This window comes from Neltuma alba, unplaced genomic scaffold (genome assembly GCF_004799145.2).
Source record: "Neltuma alba isolate B1F8T4 unplaced genomic scaffold, ASM479914v2 tig00013682_pilon, whole genome shotgun sequence".
In the NCBI taxonomy this organism is placed as follows: Eukaryota; Viridiplantae; Streptophyta; class Magnoliopsida; order Fabales; family Fabaceae; genus Neltuma; species Neltuma alba.
In genome coordinates this window covers 30794-49136 of record NW_021637848.1, presented here as the reverse complement: position 1 = coordinate 49136, position 18343 = coordinate 30794, and the positions used below count along the sequence as shown (strand labels likewise).

Sequence of the window (18343 nt, the reverse complement as noted above, 5' to 3'; positions counted from 1 at the left end):
CTCCTCCCTCTGGTACCACACAAACATAAACCTCTTAGCTCAATTCTCTCCCAGACATTCTCACAAATCTTTCCTGAACAGAGTACGTTTCTTTTTTCTCCAACATGGGCAGGCCACAACAGAGATACCGAGGCGTCCGACAAAGGCATTGGGGTTCTTGGGTCTCTGAAATTCGCCATCCTCTATTGTAAGTGAACCTTCGTGTACCATAGTTTCCGGTTTCCACGTCCATGCACGCGTGTTTCTCATGCTGCTTCAATAATGGTGACATTGAATCTTTTCTTGTTTGTGCGCAGGAAGACTAGGATTTGGCTTGGTACTTTCGAAACCGCAGAGGATGCAGCCAGAGCCTACGATGAAGCAGCGAGGCTAATGTGTGGGCCCAGAGCAAGAACCAACTTCCCTTATAACCCCAATGCGTCTCAGTCATCTTCCAAGCTTCTCTCAGCCACTTTGACTGCGAAACTCCATAGGTGCTATGTGGCTTCTCTGCAGATGACTAGACCTTCATTACCAGAGCCTCAGAGAGTGGCTTCTTCGCCACATACTGACGTTTCCGCCAGCAACTCTTCTGGTACAGTGTTGCCACGCAAGAGAGCCCACGAAGAGCAAGAATCAGAGGCCAATTGGGTCATGAAGAAGGTGAAGGTGGAAACTAATCAGCAATTCAAACCTCTTGAAGAGGATCACATTGAGCAGATGATAGAGGAATTGCTTGATTACGGTTCTATTGAACTCTGCTCTGTGATGGACTAAAAAGTTTCAGCGTTATGCTGGTTCACATTCTTAATTGTGCGCAATGCAGTGCATTTTACTAATTTAACCCATTTTTCTCAACTTCCTCTTCCCTGTCCTGTCTGCTTTAGTAATTTAGTTCGTCCTTTGGTCCTAGATATACGTTCTAAGCGACTCATTTAGATAATGTTATGTGTACAGCCGATCATTATCGACGATGTTGTAATGTTATTAAGTTACTACTTTATTTATTATGTGCCGTGGCTCTATTATGAGACTGTGGCCTCTGATGCAACTTGCAAATTAGTCTCTCTCTCTCTCCTGAAACGTGAGGACAAAATTTGTCAACAGACACGGCTTTTGAGAAAACTGGCAACATCTGTTTTTTTCAAACATTGTAGAATTTTACGCACTCAGGTAGCTCTTAGTTCTGACACAAATTATAAGAATTGAATTCAATTGAAAAAATTGCTATTTATTCTGCTATATTATGACCCAAAAATATAGAGAACAGACCACTTGACAACCTGAGTGATGAAATCTAATATATTTTCTTCAGAATCCCTATTTTAATGACTTCCTCTGTTTCAACCCCCCACCAAAGTCACTGCTTCGAGATTCGCTCATCCTGCGACATGGTTAAACAGTTATGCAAGTCATTGCTAGTTCCTACTGGTACTTGGTTAATGATTTGCTTGACACAGTACTTCTGGTAAACAGTAACGCAGCATCTAAAGATGTTTCTTTTTCAGATCTCCACCAACTGAATTCAATTTCACGTCAAGATATGGGGCTCGTAAGTCAATCAAATGAAATGCATAACTGTACCAATAATGATACAAATTTAGTTTCTTATCGGCATTGTGGCATGACGAAGAAAATGAAAACTCTGTTAAGAGTTAGTGGGAAGTATCCTGTATGATTCTGAATCAATTTCGTGGGGTATAGTATATACATGAAACAACAAAATTTGAACTTGCTAGAGAGCAGATATAGTATTTTATTGTTGTGAATATGTAGGAAGCCATTATTAATGGGGGGAAAGGGAAGGATACTTTTAAAAAATTGGGTGTCTTTTTGTTAGGGATAGCTGCTACTGCTAAAGAAAATGGACACTGAATGAGATTGAGTGGAAGTTCTAATGATTCTTGGAGGGCCCATTTCCCATTTTAATCTCCAAAAGGCTGTCCATGTTCATATTTCAATCTCCCCTGTTTCACTCACTCTCTCTCTCTCGGCCCTCCATTGACGCAGCAAACTCAATCATGTTTCTGAAATCCACACCTTCTTTCTGAGAAATATTCATGGTCCCCAGCTCATTTTTTAACAGACCCAACAAAAATTCACGCTGAAGTCTGAAACAAATGGGCACGACCTATTCAGAAATTTAAAAGTGATAGTGTTTGTTTATTTCCTTTTTGGTAAACAAGAAAGCGAAGTCCTAAAATTCTTAACAGAATCTTTGAAACTGTCGAAACACAAACGCGAAAACGATGGCGTTATCAGGATCACTGAATCAAATTCTGGTAATATTCCTCAGTGGGAGACAATATCATCGAAGTGTGAAAACAGGTTCATGATTAACAACTGGGGCTAATTTAAATGAAAAGAGAACATGTCGTTTTCTGGCCGCATCTGCATCTGATGCAGGTTTAATCAGCGGTGAATCTGGTATTATCTTTTACCACTTGGGGTCTCTTTCCATTCTGGGGATGATTTTTCTCTAGTTTTGAGTGGCCGTTAGTGAATGCTTTTTAGTCGAATGTTAGTAGTTAGACTTAATCCGTTAGCTAATCATGTTTTAGAGTTTCATGTCAGTTTCATTAGCAAGTTCAGATGTTATTCGGTTCAACACCATTATGAGGCAATGCTAGCTAGATTCCTGTCGCATCCAAAATTCTCCCAAATAATTATGGCTTTAACCTTATTATTGACTGTCCCAATAACTGTCGAATGCATCCTGGGGAATAAACTATTGGAGAAATTATAAACTAATTATGAGTCAATTTTCATCCAAAATTTATTGTCTGCTGTCCCATTTACAAGGATATTATGGGCAGGGTGGTGTGGTCATTTTAGACCTGCTTATTCAAATAAGGCCTGTTCATATAAAATTAAAATAAACAGTATAATTTTTAAACACTTATTAATATAATTCAAAACCTATATAGTCCACATATATATATATATATATTTTCGTGAATCATAAAGATATCTTTCGTCAAGTCCAAGATGATGTTAGTATGTCTATCAAATATGATACAATACGATAAATAAGATATGATCATTTTGTTATTTCAAAATAAAGATACACAACATATATATCTTCATATATAAAACTACTTACATGCATAATTCGCAAATTAACTCAATAGAAGTAAATATGTACTACCTCTAGTTCTTAATATAAGATCCTGTTTGACTTTTATTTTAATCCTAAATATAAGATCCCAATCCATTTTGTCTCTCATATTTATACATTTTTTTTTCAAAGTAGCCCTTCTAACAATGATAGTTCTAGTCAATACACTTGATTAACAAGGATATTTTAGGAAAGACAACACCTATTTAGGACAAATAACTAACTCAACTTACTTCTTTAATCTCCTCAAATTAGTCAACTGGCTCTTATAATTAGGACCGGAGGTAGTATTAAATATTAATAAATTATAGGGCAGTAAATGTTAAAACAAAACTCGAAAGCACGAAAGTCTGATTATCTTTTTTCAAAGTATTAGTGTTTCATAAATCAAAGTATAAACAACATTTTCATAGAAAAATAGTTTTTTTTTAATTTCAGTCCGAAAATTACTGCAAATTAGTAGAAGAAAATAGTATGCGTTCATGATTGTTAATTAATAATAATTATTATTGGTTATATTGTGAGGCGCAGCGCAGGCAGTAAATCAAAGTTGGGTGCTGGAGGGGAAGTGTGTTTTGGTGTGCTATCTCTATCGACGAAACTCCATCATTGTTGTCCTGTTACTTGGAATTGATTTTGTTCCCCACAACCATCATATGACGCTGTCTTTTTAGTCCCTCTTTATTTTGATTTTTACTACTTTTCATTTACATTCCCTCAAAGTTGGTTAAATCATGTCATGTTAGTGAATTTTCCCATCATGAATCCTTTGAACTTTTACACCCACCTATATCTTAATTCCCCCATTTTCATCAGACACACACATGCCGCCTCCAACATCACCAATTCCATCCCTTGAAATATAGTTTTCACTTTATCCCTCACCCTTCTCTCTCTCTCTCTCTCTCTCTCACGCACAACATAACGAAAGCAAGGGTAAAATTAAAAAGCTTTTTGCATGGAACATGTCTGTTTTCCCGGATGCTGTTGATTTATTAGCTAGCTGATGCTTTGATGAGATGCTCACTTTGTCCCGCATTTTGACTTGGATCTATCTTTGTTTCCTACCGTGAGTCTGAGTCATTAATTAAATTTCTCTGGTTTTATGATTGGAGTGCATCTTTCTAGGTTAAATACAGTTGAAGATGTTTGGCTTTCATTATTATTCAACACTTTCGTTCTCCTGTCTCGTACGTTCCATCCTCAACGTTACTTAAGAAAAAATAAAAATAAAAAAAAGGATTGTGGCTGTCCTATCCATGAAGAGAGCATATTCCTTGTACTTTTTATCCGGTTTTCCTGTAGCTCCGCAATGAGGATGATTAATGTCGGCATAATCAATCTTTACTGATTTGCATATGTTATAAAGTTAGAGCCATCGAAAGCGTTGATACTCCGGACATGTTCCTCTCCATACATTGACTTTATCACACCATAAACTATTCAGAATATATAAAAATCTTATTGCAGAGAAGATTCATTCATTTATGTATGCTGGTAATTTGCTGGAGGTGGTTAGTCTACTGCTTGTTCGGCCCAAAGAAGCAACGCAAAGGACAGTAATGCTAATGCACAAGACGAAGTGATTTGAGTAGTTTAATTTAGGGATTCAGATTTCAGACGGTAGCAGCAAAAGGAGGGTCATAGCCAGCTCAGGTAAACAGCTTTTAGTGCAGAAAAGATCTGTGAAGTTTGATATTACGCCACAAGAAAGGGCCTTTGCGTGGAGTCTGCAACAGTGAAAAGGAATTAGTGAGGAGTCAAAGATGAAGGTGTTGGTTAGGAGGAAAAAGTGGTCAAAACCAATGATGGTGCACCCAATCATGCTGCACAGGATCTCTAGTTTGAAATTAATGTTTGGGAGGAGAGACAAGATGTATATCTCTCTCTCACACACACACACAAAAGCTATAATTCTGACGCCCGAACAAACAAACAAACAAACAAAACCAGAAAATATATACATATACGAGAGAAGGATGCGCGGGATCTGGTGAGTCATACATAAATCCAAAAGCAGGGGAAAAAAGAACACTGTTGGGAAGTGACGGAAATTAAAGAAAGGCATATATGGGTTGGTGGAGGGGAGGGGTCAACAAATGAAAAGCCAAAATACTTTGGGGGCAAAAGTGAAACTTTATGTGAAGAAAATGGGGGAGTACGTTCGTGGGGAATGATATTTTTGGAGGGAGCAGACGAGGAGGATGCAGAGAACGTGGTTAGGTTATTTGGGTCCATAACGTTTGGTGGGTTGTAGGTTCAAGAGTAGAGGACGTGTCCCAACTTGGCCCTCCTTCTGCATGTGCACGGACTCTTTCGTCCACATGCTCCCAAGTCCTAACCATACTAACAAGACAGACGTTGTCTGTTTGTTGCAGCATCCTCTGTAATATCAATACACATATACATATACATACATATATATTCTCGCCTGATATTTGATATAAGATTTATTTTGATTAAATAGAGAAAGTTAGGTAAATTAGTTAATTATGAAAAATATAACATGTTTTTTTTCTAAAACATCATAATCATCGTTCTTAATATCTTCCTTCCCTCACTTACTTGATTATGGCTGAGGAAGTATCCATAAAGATAGTTTTAAAAAAAATGATAAATATAAAAAATATCTTATATTTAGGACTAAAATTAACTTAACAATTAGGTACTCGGAACAGCATATAGTTATACATACTCATGTTCATGCTGATTTTTCATTATATCCCTGTCTCGTGCAGTTCTGCGACGTTCGTAATTCTATGCTTCATGGGAAGTCAAGTGGATGAGTGAGTAGTGAGCTTGGTCCCACTTCACGGTCTCTGGCAGCCTCTGGGCTTGATGTTCGTGGCTTGATTGTGATCAGAATGACGCCCATTTTACAGGTCACATGCAAATACCATGGAAGCCCATCATCGCGGTCTTCGGCTATTCTGGGCTAGCTTCTCACTTTGTTCTTAGACTTTGGATTGAGCCCATCGCTCCTGGAAATATTGGATAGGGCGTACCCAATAATTTAACATTTATCATCAATCATGCCCGATAATTTTCGAATATCGTGTAATCATCCTGGATATTAGATAAATAGAGAAAATTAAGATTTGCTTGGTATTGGTTCTGTAGAGGACGAACATTTCAGTAATGTTACCTTTACTCCTTAATATAAAAGCTAATTAACTAATTTGAGTATATTAATAAAGTTTGTTAAATTAGTTGTTTATAATAAATAGGTGTTGTCTTTCATAAATATTCTAACTAATCATGTATATTAGTTAGAACTGCTATTTAATAGAACTTTTAACATGTGCAGCTACTACAATGTCTATTCTGACAAAAATAAAAAAATATGAGAGATGAATTAGATTGGGTTCTCATTGTTAATACTACCCCTGGTCCTAATTATAAGAGCTAATTGACTAATTTGAGGATATTAAAGAAATAAGTTAAGTTAGTTACATGTTATAGAAATATTGTTTTTCCTAAGACATCCTTGCTAATCAAATGTATTAGTTAGAACTACCATTATTAGAAGGACTATCTTGGGAAAAAATATATAAATATGAAAGACAAAGTGGATTGAGGTCTTATATTTAGGATCAAAATAAAAGTCAAACAAGGTCCTATATTAAGGACTGAAGCTAGTATCAAATTAAAAGTCAAGTTAACTCTTATATTAAAGATCGGAGCTAATCATTCATGAACACGTAGGGGAACGAGAATTATCTCATTGAAAGGGGAAAGTGATGTGATACCATGGGGGAATTGTGGAGCGTTTAAATTGATAGAAACGATAGCTTTGATTTGACTGCAAAATGGATGTCTAACATTATAGGGTTTTCCTGGGAAATGAGAATTGAGCATTGAGCAACACCATTGGAAGATCAATGTGTAGCATGAGGGCAAATATTGCATTGGATAAATCTGGTTAGAGACAACAATTTTTTCATCAACGCTGAGCTGCCCTTGGAGTTTTTTCATAAATCTCTGTCCGCTGAGCGTCGGAATGTTCTGCGCTTAAATTATGAGGCCGTTGAAGGATAAAAATGCGGGATTGGGAAGACACAAGAAGCTAAAGAGAAGACGCGCATGGTGGACCCATGTTGTGTCTTGACGAGCACCAGACAGACAGTTTTCCCTGCCGTTCGTCCGGCCCATTTCTCCTAAGATGGGCTCTCGGAAGAGCCCAAAATACCAGCCTTAGGCCCACCGCATTTGCTTCCTTCCAAAGTTACTTAGCTGACTTACTATTATCCCACTCTAGATATAAAATCTTAATCAATTTTGTTTCCTAAATTTATAATACGTTCTCAAAAATACTTTTATTGATTGTAAAATATATTCAGGCAAGTACAGTTTCAATGCACATGATTAAATAAGGATAATTTAAGAAAATCAATTTTCATTTGTTACAAATAACTAATATAACTAATTTTTTTATTTTTTTTTAAATTAGTTATTTAGCTCTTATATTAAGGATCAAAGGTAACAATTCATATTTTTCTGGTCCTTAATATAGAAACCAATTAGAGAGTTAATGTTGGTCTCTTTAGAAGACATATTTTATATTTTTTTTTCCAAATTAACTTATTGATATTCTCCAAAAAGGAAGGCAGGAAACATTGGTGCGCCTGGGGCACCTAACGTGAGTCCTTTTGGCGGTTGAGAGGAGTCTTCCATCTTCGACCTGTATCTTGATCGACAGAATATTAACAATTTCTAGATTTATTAAGATTAAGATTATGAACAGAGGCAGATCATCTTAACTGGGCTCATGGTTTCCACTTGTCCAAGGCACTTGCTTTCGCCATTTGTCTTCATCCCCCCAAAACAAAATTCTGTGCGTATAAACTCGGTGTTTGAATTCCTTTTTAATATTTCCATCCTTTACTTTGACTCGTGTTCTCATCCAAACACCTGTTCCCCTTCTGAACAAAACGCGATTATGCAAATTCCATTCCCATTTTCAAACAAAACATACAATACAGCCACGTCTTCCGACAGGTGAATTTGAAATCCAAATTAGTCCCAGCTCCTGACAAGAATTCAGTGCGCAGCATGGTATGGAATTCCTTGACGAAACAACATTACGTTTTAGAAGAGTCCTCATTTTACGAGTCATGTGGGGATAAGCAGCGTTCATAATTCCCAATTACTGATCATGCGATTTGAAATGTCAACACGCGATGGCTTTTTAATTATATAGCCACTTTGGGAGTTACGGACTAACTTTGAGAAGGTTGTTTGGTTAACTTGTTATCTCATGCCATTGGGCCATCAAATTCAAACCACCTTACCAAACTCGGTTCTGTTGGATCACTTCCCCATCTATTTTATTGGGCGGATGTTACGTAGTTTTCATTCCGTCCCTGAATCCAACTAATTTGAATTCCCCCCGCCTTGCAGTCCTCCTCGTGTCATATTCCCCTATAAATAGCCTCCTCGCATTTATTTGAGATCCTATCATTTTTTTAATTAAATATAAATCATAAAATTTGTTGTTTGGATACATACCCCCCCTTTTTTTTTGCTTAAATGAATAATACGTTTTCAAGATATATAGCGTCTTACTTAAAATATAAATTTTTAGGGGGCAGTGACTGGATTTGATGGTTAAATGTTTAAATTGAATGAATTATCAGTAAAAATATAAAACTTCCACCTGAACAGCATGAAGGTATACTGAGACTTGATAATTCGCCCAAGAGGGGGAAAAAAAGAAGGAAAAATTGCTCTGCGGTCTCAGACAAAATACTGCAAAAATCAGTCTCAAAAGGACTTAACTACAATAATAATAAAAGATGTTAAAAAGACCTTGTTGCTCCTAATACAAAAAGAGCTCCTAAAAAAGAGAGTTATCGTTAATATTACTATTTCACTTGTAAATTTATTTGCTTATATCAATTTGACAAAAATGTGATTTTAAGTTACATAATGACAATTAATATTAAAATATATTGTAGACTAATATTTTTTTTTAATGATGATATGATATACCATCATTGTTAGAAGTCAATTATCACTCGTAAAGTTGTCAAATTAGTTGTCATTGATTACCTATTCACTTGTTAACATTACCCAATTTTATATTTATATATGACCTATTTGCATTTTGCTTACTTTTCTAAACAAAAAATAAATAAAACATTTCAAAATCACATATATCAGTAGGAAAATTATTAAGTTATTATGCAGCTATTAACAAGTAAAGGTGCAACAATTAACAACAGACAATGCATACAATGTCATGTAGACTAATATTCTTTTATGATAATATGATATAATGTCGTGATTAAAAATTAATTATTACTCATATGAAATTACTAGCCATTGACTCACTCTTCACTTGTTAATAATGACGGTGTAACTTGAAATCATTTTTTTCAAATTTATATTAACAGATAAATTGACAAGTGTGATAGTAATATTGACAACTATTATGACTTATATTTACAACTATATTTTCAGCATTTTTTCTATACTAAGAATAACAAGGTATTTTCAACTTTTTATTATTTCGGTTAAGTTGGAGCTTAAAACAGTTATCAGATTTTTAAGGACTTTTTTTTTTCAGTATTTTGTCTTTTGTGATATTGAGAGAGAGAGAGAGAGAGAGAGAGAGAGAGATTTGAGAATTCGGATGGATAGGTCTGACCCGGTCGACATTCGCGTTGTGGCGTTCAAATTTTGTCCACTTGCGGCCCTGTCGTCCCCAAGTTAGATTCCTTTCATTATTTCTTTTCCAGTTAAGATAGAATAGGTCATATTAAATCGCATTTAGTGAATTTTCACCTAAAAATCATTTAAATTTTGTTTAACGTAACAACATTGCCCACATGGCACACTTTTTCCATTACTTATTAATAAAACAATATTATATCTAGTCTTTAATATTAGAGATAATATTAGAGATAGTTTGACTTTTAATTTGATTTTAAATATGAGACCTTAATTCATTTTATTTCTTATATTTATCTATTTTATTTAAAGTAGTCCTCGTAGTAGTTGTACGTATTAAATATTTTATTACATAATAGTTCTAACTAATACTCATTAGTAGCGAGGATATTTTAGAAAAATGATACATATTTATTATAAATAACTAACTTAACTAATTTTCTCAATCTACTCATATTAGTTAATTAGTTTTTATATTAAAAAATGAAAGTAATATTTTCCTTCACATCATAAAATGATCCGCGTGATATTCACGCCACTGTTATTAGTAAATAACTTTTTAAGTCAAGGGAAGATGAATTAAATATCAAATATTCTTTAAGAACTGCTGGTAAAAAAAAATTTCTTTAAGAACTAAAATTTATTTTCGAGTGGCACTCGTTCGCCTATCTTTATTTATGCAGGGAAAAATTCGAAAGGCAGGTGTCACATAAGATAAGGGAGTCGTAAAGATAGGCAAAATCAGAAGAATTTTTGGGATGGGAGAGAGGTTGCTGTGAATGATATTTTGGAGTCATTTTCGGGAAAACTGGAATAAGAAAATTCAGAGGTCCAAGTCCAAAGTGTGGGTTTTAGTTTAGTTTACGGGCAGGCAAATGATGGCGAAGCCGGGTTCCTCACTCTGGTCTTTTCCCAGCTCTTTGAACACCGAGATATGGTCAGACTCAACACGCACACACACAAAATAGTAGTAACAGCTGTAGAATACAGGGTCCTGGTCCCTGTCTTCTCTTCTCCCCCATAAAAATCCCCATGTCTCCTGCTTCTCGATAGAAATTAGAAACCCTACATTCCTGCAAACCCCATTCCTATCTTCCTCCTTCTCTTCATTATACCATCATCACACACTAAAACCACAAGTCTTTTGTAACCCCCACTCATGTCCTCCTCCTTCTCTTGTTGCTTTTGTCCTTCTCATACTTCCGACGACCCTCCTCCTCCTCCTCCTTCCCTCTCGCCCACTAATCCCAACGTCACCACCTATTTGTATCACACCCACCTCGGCTTCGTTTCCCTCACTTGGTCTCGCTCTGTTCTGGGTCGTTCCCTTCATCTTCAGCTCCATTACCACCTCCCCCATCTTCATTCTCCTCCTCCTCCTTCTTCTGCTTCTGCTTCTTTTCACCTCCACATCAAGCCCTTCCTCTGCTGCCAAAAGCGCGGGGTCAAGAAGATCTACCCCAACACCCGCATCTTTTGGAATGTTTCCAAAGCCAGATTTGGGGCCGGACCTGAACCTCTCTCTGGTTTCTATGTCGCCGTCGTTGTCGACAAGAACGTGGTCCTTCTGGTTGGCGATGGCGTGAAGGAAGCTTATTCGAGGACCCGAGCAAGCGAGCCCTTGACCCCTCAGATTCTTGTTCTGAAAAGGGAGCATGTGGTTGCCAATAAGGTTTATTCCACGAAGGCCAAATTCGGAGGCAGAATGAGAGACATAGAGATCGATTGCGCTTCCGGAGACGACTCCAGGCTCTGCTTCAGCATCGATGGCAAAAGGGTGCTGCAGATTAAGCGTTTGAAATGGAAATTTAGAGGGAATGAGAAAGTGGAAGTGGATGGGGTTCCCATTCAAATCTCCTGGGACGTCTACAACTGGCTGTTCGAGAAAGAGAGCGGCGATGGGCATGCGATTTTCATGTTCAAATTTGAAGAAGAAGATGATGATGAAGAAGCAGGAGGCAAGGAAACTGGGGAGAAGAGCTTGACGACTTTGTGGACGCAGCAGCAAAACTTGAGCGGATCCAATGAATTGGGGAAGAGCTTTTCATCATCGTCAGTGTCAATGTCGTCGTCGGCGAGGTCCTTGGGTGCCAACTCCTCTGTGCTGGAATGGTCGAGCCTGGAGGAGAATGAATTGGTGGTTCCTGTTGGCTTTTCTTTGCTCATTTATGCCTGGAAAAGTTGAGCATCGTTATAGCTTCTCTTTCTTGTCTGCCATAATTACTTGCACTGACTTCTCTAACTAACCCCATTTATTTGTCAGTCCAATAAATCTCCTTAGAATCGTAAAGAAGAAATCTTTCTGCAGATTCTCGCTCCATTTCCTTTCTGTACACTCTGTTTTAATTCACCTAATAGATGCTTGCTTTATTGCATTCATCGTGTTGTGAGAAGCAGCTTTGATTAAGCTTAATGGAACAAAACGAATTTGGTCATAATTTGTTGTTTGTCCTTCATTTGCGCATCAACAATAAGCATAGTTTTCCCTTCATTTGCGTATTAACGATTGGAATAATAATCCAAAATGCGCAATATCTACGGTCCGCATAATGACTTCTTCATCGGACTGATTTGGCAACTATCGGGACCGGTATGAGCCGCAGATTAGCAATTTGACCCGGTCTACCGATAATCCAATTGTTGAATTCAACAGTTGATTTTTTAGGGACAGGGCGATAACTTGGTGTTTTCATCATCAACCATGTTCATCGATTTCAGTGATAGTATTATTTTACGTTGCTGACGAGAACGAAACAAAAACGTGAAAGCAGATGAAGGATTGGGCAGGAGGAAGAGTACTAAAAAGGATCTACCAAGAATGTAATAAAAGATGCAGAGTACTATAAGTCGAATAGCTTCGAGGAATTGAATTGCAAAATTAAAGAAGGGTGGAGGAGTAGGAAAGGAATGTGATTATGTGAAGATGATGGGAGGGACACTGCAAAAAATGGTGAGATGGGTTTTCGGAAAGGATAAGGATGGATGAAGATGAACCCTAGTTCGTCTCCTCGGCCCTACGAGCACGGCTGAAAGCTCCTTTCCTTTCCACTGTTACATTTTTAGCATGGTCAATAACCTTCCACTGCATTTTCCTGCTCTACTTTTGTAACTTCATGATGCTTCCGTCTCTTATCCTTCTTCCCTGTTCATATATGTAAAAGATACTAATTTGCTTTTTAAGATAAGAACTAGTTTGGTTTTTAATTTGATTCTAAATATAAAATCTTAATTCACTTTATTCTCATATTTATCTATTTTTTTAAAGTAGTCTTTGTAATAATTGTCCACATAAAATATTTCATCAAATAGTAGTTTTAACTAATATATATGGTTGATAAGGGTATTTTAGTAAAAACATCTATTTATGGTAAATAAGTAACGTACTAAACTTTCTTAATCCACTTAAATTAGTTAACTAATTTTTATATTAAGAATCAGAGATAGTAATATTTATAATTACCTCATGACACATAATCCACTCTAATTTATGATGAATAACTCTATTTTTTTCACAGTTATAAAATGTTACGCCTTTTCGACTCCCAAAAGAAAAATCTAAAGCAAATCATGCTAAATACTACTTCTGATTCTTAATACTACCTCCGGTTTTTAATATAAGACCTATTTGATTTTTATTTTGGTTCTAAATATAAAACCCCAATTCATTTTATCTCTTATATTTATACATTTTTTTTCAAAGTAGCCCTTCTAATAATGATAGTTTTAGTCAATATACTTGATTAGCAAAGATATTTTAGAAAAGACAACACCTATTTAAGACAAATAACTAACTCGACTTACTTCCTTAATCTCTTCAAATTAGTCAACTGGCTCTTATAATTAGGACCAGAGGTAGTATAAGATCTTGTTTGACTTTTATCTTGACTCTAAATATAAGACTCCAATCTACTTTGTCTCTCATATTTCTGTATTTTTTTTCAAGGTAATCCTTCTAATAATGGTAGTTTTAGCTAATATACTTGATTAACAAGGATATTTTTAAGGAAAGACAACATCTATTTATTACAAATAACTAACTTAACTTATTTTCTTAATCTCATCAAATTAGTCAACTAACTTTTATAATTAGGATCGGAGGTGGTAATTTTTTTCGGTAGCGGGAACGTGCTCTCAGTAAAGTGCTTTTTGTATTTGATTACTTATGTCATGTGACAATATTTATTTAATGTGCGCTTAATTATTATCAAATGTTAATAGGACTTTAAACGAATTAGATGTATACCTGTGCACAATAAAATCAATGTAATATAATACATAGAAAAAAAATGAAAAAGTATGGTCACTATTCATGGATCCACTTCTCAAATTTCTATGTGTGATATTTTTTTGCAATAATATTTTTATCTACTGGTCGAATTTCTCAACTCCACTTCAAATGTTAGACAATTTAATATAATACTACCTTCGGTCCTAATTATAAGAGCTAATTGACTAATTTGAGGAGATTAAGAAAAGAAGTTAAGTTAGTTATTTGTCATAAATATGTATTGTCTTTTTTAAAATATCCTTGCTAATCAAGTGTATTGGCCATAATATCATTGTTAGAAAGACTATTTTGAAAAAAATGTATAAATATTAAAGACAAAGTGAATTGGGGTCTTATATTTAGGATCAAAATAAAAGTAAAGTAGGATTTTATATTAAGAACCGGAGGCAGTATATAGAAAGAATAAGAATGATAATTGCCTGTGTGTTAGAGTTCACGTTAAAAGAAGAAGAGGAGGAAGAAGAAGAAGAGTATGTTAAAAAACAGGAGTAGGAAGGTTAAATGTTAGTGTTGAGAGTGGAGGCAGGTAAGAAAGAAGATGGTGTTTGGTAATAGGCAATAGCCGCGAAGCAAGAAAGGGAGAAAGAGTCCGCCACATGGAGTTTGGTGGCTAGGAATGTTGGTTGGAGTGAGACAGGATGGGGGGCGTCGAGATAGCCAATTAGATTGATGGTTCCTTCTGAGCTCCAGTGTTGGCTTTGTCAAATTTCCCGGTAATATCACTAGTTGCAGTACCCAACAAGGGATTATGGCCTTAGTTATCCCTAATACGAATTGCAGATTACTTTGTGGATGGTACATAAATTTGACTCACATTTCTAAAACAACCAAAAGCATGGGAATCAGGAGAGGAGAGGATGGGCTGCGCCAATGGCCAGTCAAAGAAGGTTGGGTTTTTGTGTCAGATTTCATCTGGGATCTCATGTGCTCTAACCCTTAACTGTATAATTATAATTAAAGTTCGTTTGGCAGCAAATTCCATTATTTAACCCTTGCTTGGAGGTCGACAAATGGGACGGAGCCTCCGCCTAATTAATAATTGAGTTGGGGAGCACGAGGGGAGGGGGTTCTTACTTCTCGCATCATTTATTGGCTGCAACTTAATTAGCTGTTACGCCACGAGCGACACGCCTGACTTCCTTTACTTTTCCTTCCTTTCCGATACGTAAATCCCACGTGTCGTTGAAGCCATTGGAAGTAGCATCATCAACCATATTAACCATTTCTTTTTGTTCTGTATTTTCCTATTTTATTCCCACCGTCTTTGATCCGTCTTTCATTGACTGCATGCAACCACTTTACGTTGGGCCCTATCAGCACTCATCATCGCTCAGCAAAACTAGAGGCATGATGTAAATGTGAATTCATCATAACCTCATCTGCTAATAACTCTCCAGGGAACCCAAAAAACACATTCCGAGAAAAAGTTGAGCCTAAAACAAACAAGAGTGAATGGCTTGTTTCGAGTCTGGAGAGTATGCCTTAAAAGCGGGTTGGCTCCTCGGAGTTCCCAACGACGATGTTGCAGGATCGGATGCTTTGTTAGCGAGACTCAGTAATCGAATACAGCACATTGGCTCACGAAATTACATGCTAATTGTATGCTATATACTCCTCAATTAGTACATCTTTCTTCTATAATTGCTACCTTGAATTGTACACTTCAGCAAATGTAGTGGTCGCATGATATTGCACGCATCAGAAAAAAAATAATTAAAAAAAAAAAGTAGGGGACAAAGACATTTGCGCTCACCGTAGGAGGGCAGCATTTCAGAGGGAGGGAGAGAAAGAGACAGAACAATTCCCTAGCAGCTATGGGCACACTATGAATATACAATTGAACATAAAGATGGAGCAGACACATAAGTTGCTTTCCTCCTCAGCTTTTTACTTACCTGACTGTTAATCACGGGGTTTAATCAGAGATGAAGATGGAGGTATACAGCGTCATTGGCCACTGCTATAAACTGGCGCACCTCAAGATAATTGCGGTTTGGAGGAAGCCTCGTATCTTCTAGAAGAATGACTTTTCAGTTTCTTTCTTTCTGCTTCGGAGGCCCCATTATCTGATGACACTGCTCGGATCTTCGTATCACTTAGTTCAGGCGGAAGAACGCAGTTGCACAGTAAGCCTACAATCATATTCAGAAGCGCGTGTTATTATCAAGGGGGAAGGAGTTCCCCATAATCGTAGGAGGAACATAAGGAAAGTTGCATGGGCTCCTAGACCGATACGGGTGAACTGAGAAAACTTATAGCGTAATCAAAGTATCTAGCAATTCAAGGTTTCAATGAATCTGGCTGAATAGCCCTGTTCTCGATTCATGCTGGGGAATCAAATGCCAGAGTGGCAGGTAGACTCTGTTGAAAACAATTCTTTCAAGATAATCCCAACCATTTTAAAAGATTTCGTCGGCACTACCATCCGCTTCCAATAAAAGTACACAAAAACCCCAACATGCAACAATACCAATCATAAGGTTGTAATGGATCCTGAAGCTGACATGAAACAATATGATAAGCATTCATATAGAGAACAAAGAAAGAGAGAAGCATGTAACCAAAACTGAAACAGATTAAGAGATGCAAAGTAGGATCCGCAGTATATCACAGAGCTAATCCACTACATTTAATCATTTATCACACATAAAAACAGCATCATCTTCCAGAAGGAAAATCATATGTTCTATCTGCCTAGAAAATTACCTTAAGAGGTGAGTGAAAAAGCAATGCACATAAACCGGATGGAAGATGATAATTAATATAAATAAGCTTAGGTGTCTTTCTTACCAAGCCGAGCCAGTCGATTTACCCAGCGAGGGATTGACTTGTTGGTTAGTTTGAGACAAACATCGTTACAAAAGTGATTGCAGTTTTTTGTGATAAGATGATACGAGTTCCCAGCATAATTATCAGCTATTGACTCCATATATGCCCGAACCTCTCTGGGGTTCAAGTCTGTTGATCCAATATATATTGATTTTCTGAAAGTGAAACCAGGACAACGGCGAGGCTCTAATTCGAATATCCCGGATGTTGGACGGTCATGTGCGCCAAATGCATATTCAACGCCATGAACTACAATAAATTAAACCAATAAACTGTTATAAGTGCTAACACTCTGAGCGAAATTAACATATAGCCGTAAAACCAGTAGTTACAAAAAATTCCCTTTCGCTACTCAGATGATGCTGAAGAACAAGACAAACATGTAGCATTCTGATCAGGCTAAAATCCAAAACTTAGTGAACGAAGGCAGAGAAACCGCAATCAAGTCCAGACACATTAGCATGAAGAACAGTTCTTATAAATTTACAATAAGATTTCCTCCCACTTTAGGCGTGCAATAATCTGCAGATTGGGTTTCTTGGAAACAGGGCTGGCAAAATACACGCCTATTATATATCGTTTCAATCGTTTCAATTCAATAACCGACTCAATGAAGCACGGCACGAAATTGGTGAAATAATCTTACAACAGTATTAGAAAAATAAAGGCAACCGTTCTTCGATTTCATGATAACGATTAGCCCGCTCAGAGAATTCGTGGTCATGAACGGAACGCGAAATACACAACCACGGATCTAAATTGATTATCCAGGATTTTGATTGCCAATTATCCCGCGAGAGAAACTAGAGTATGAGAATTAGGGTTCTCTTACGCTAAAGATAGGTAATGCCCAGAATTTCATTTTGCTCCCTGGCTTCCTTGAAAGCAAAGAAACGAGAAAAAAATACTTGAAGCAAAAGGGTACAACGAAAAAAAGTTCGCCAACCTTGAACACCAGAATGATAGACTCCGAGCCCAAACCAATATGCATACCCATTGATCGGCGTAAGATCATAGACGTTAAGGTACACCGGATTATTTCCCTGCGTCTTCTTCCGTGTTCTCATCACCTTTTTACACAACATTATGTGATTCCCAAAAATTTTCCAGCAGTTCCTCCTCGAAACGTTGGAAGCCAACGTATGCTTCAGAGAAGGAAAGCCTGCGATTCAGGAATCACAGAAGCTGATTCCGGCGACGGTATGTGAGGCCAAGGGCCAGGAGGAAATAAACAGGGAAAATCCAAGGGTGGATTGAGAAGTCAGAAGCCTCGAGATTCGCTGCGAAGAATGATTCTTTCTTCTCCTCTTATGCTCTGTCCCAAAAGGGAGAAGAAGAGCGAGGAGAAGAGTCTTGTACCAGACTTCTACCGGCGGCCGAAAGTGCTTTTGCCTTTATTATTGTCCTCGTGCTTAGGAGATGCGGGTATTGTTCTAAACAATAATTTTTTAAAAAGT

General features: G+C 37.0%; 3 protein-coding genes across 3 annotated transcripts; 2 read left to right on the top strand and 1 right to left on the bottom strand.

Moving 5' to 3' along the window:
* On the top strand, positions 1–1038 carry LOC114738775 (protein PPLZ02-like). The gene is made up of 2 exons (XM_028926845.1): positions 1–187; positions 297–1038. The coding sequence occupies exons 1-2, from the start codon at positions 105–107 to the stop codon at positions 754–756; spliced, it is 543 nt and encodes a 180-aa protein (XP_028782678.1). The 5' UTR covers positions 1–104; the 3' UTR covers positions 757–1038.
* A 9890-nt stretch (positions 1039–10928) lies between these two features.
* On the top strand, positions 10929–11954 carry LOC114738773 (uncharacterized). Its single transcript, XM_028926841.1, has one exon. It carries the CDS (start codon positions 10929–10931, stop codon positions 11952–11954), a length of 1026 nt encoding a protein of 341 aa, XP_028782674.1.
* Positions 11955–15621: 3667 nt separating this feature from the next.
* On the bottom strand, positions 15622–18343 carry LOC114738778 (deSI-like protein At4g17486). Its single transcript, XM_028926848.1, has 3 exons — positions 17833–18343; positions 16848–17135; positions 15622–16189 (listed from the first exon to the last, which is right to left on the bottom strand). The coding sequence occupies exons 1-3, from the start codon at positions 17969–17971 to the stop codon at positions 16035–16037; spliced, it is 582 nt and encodes a 193-aa protein (XP_028782681.1). The 5' UTR covers positions 17972–18343; the 3' UTR covers positions 15622–16034.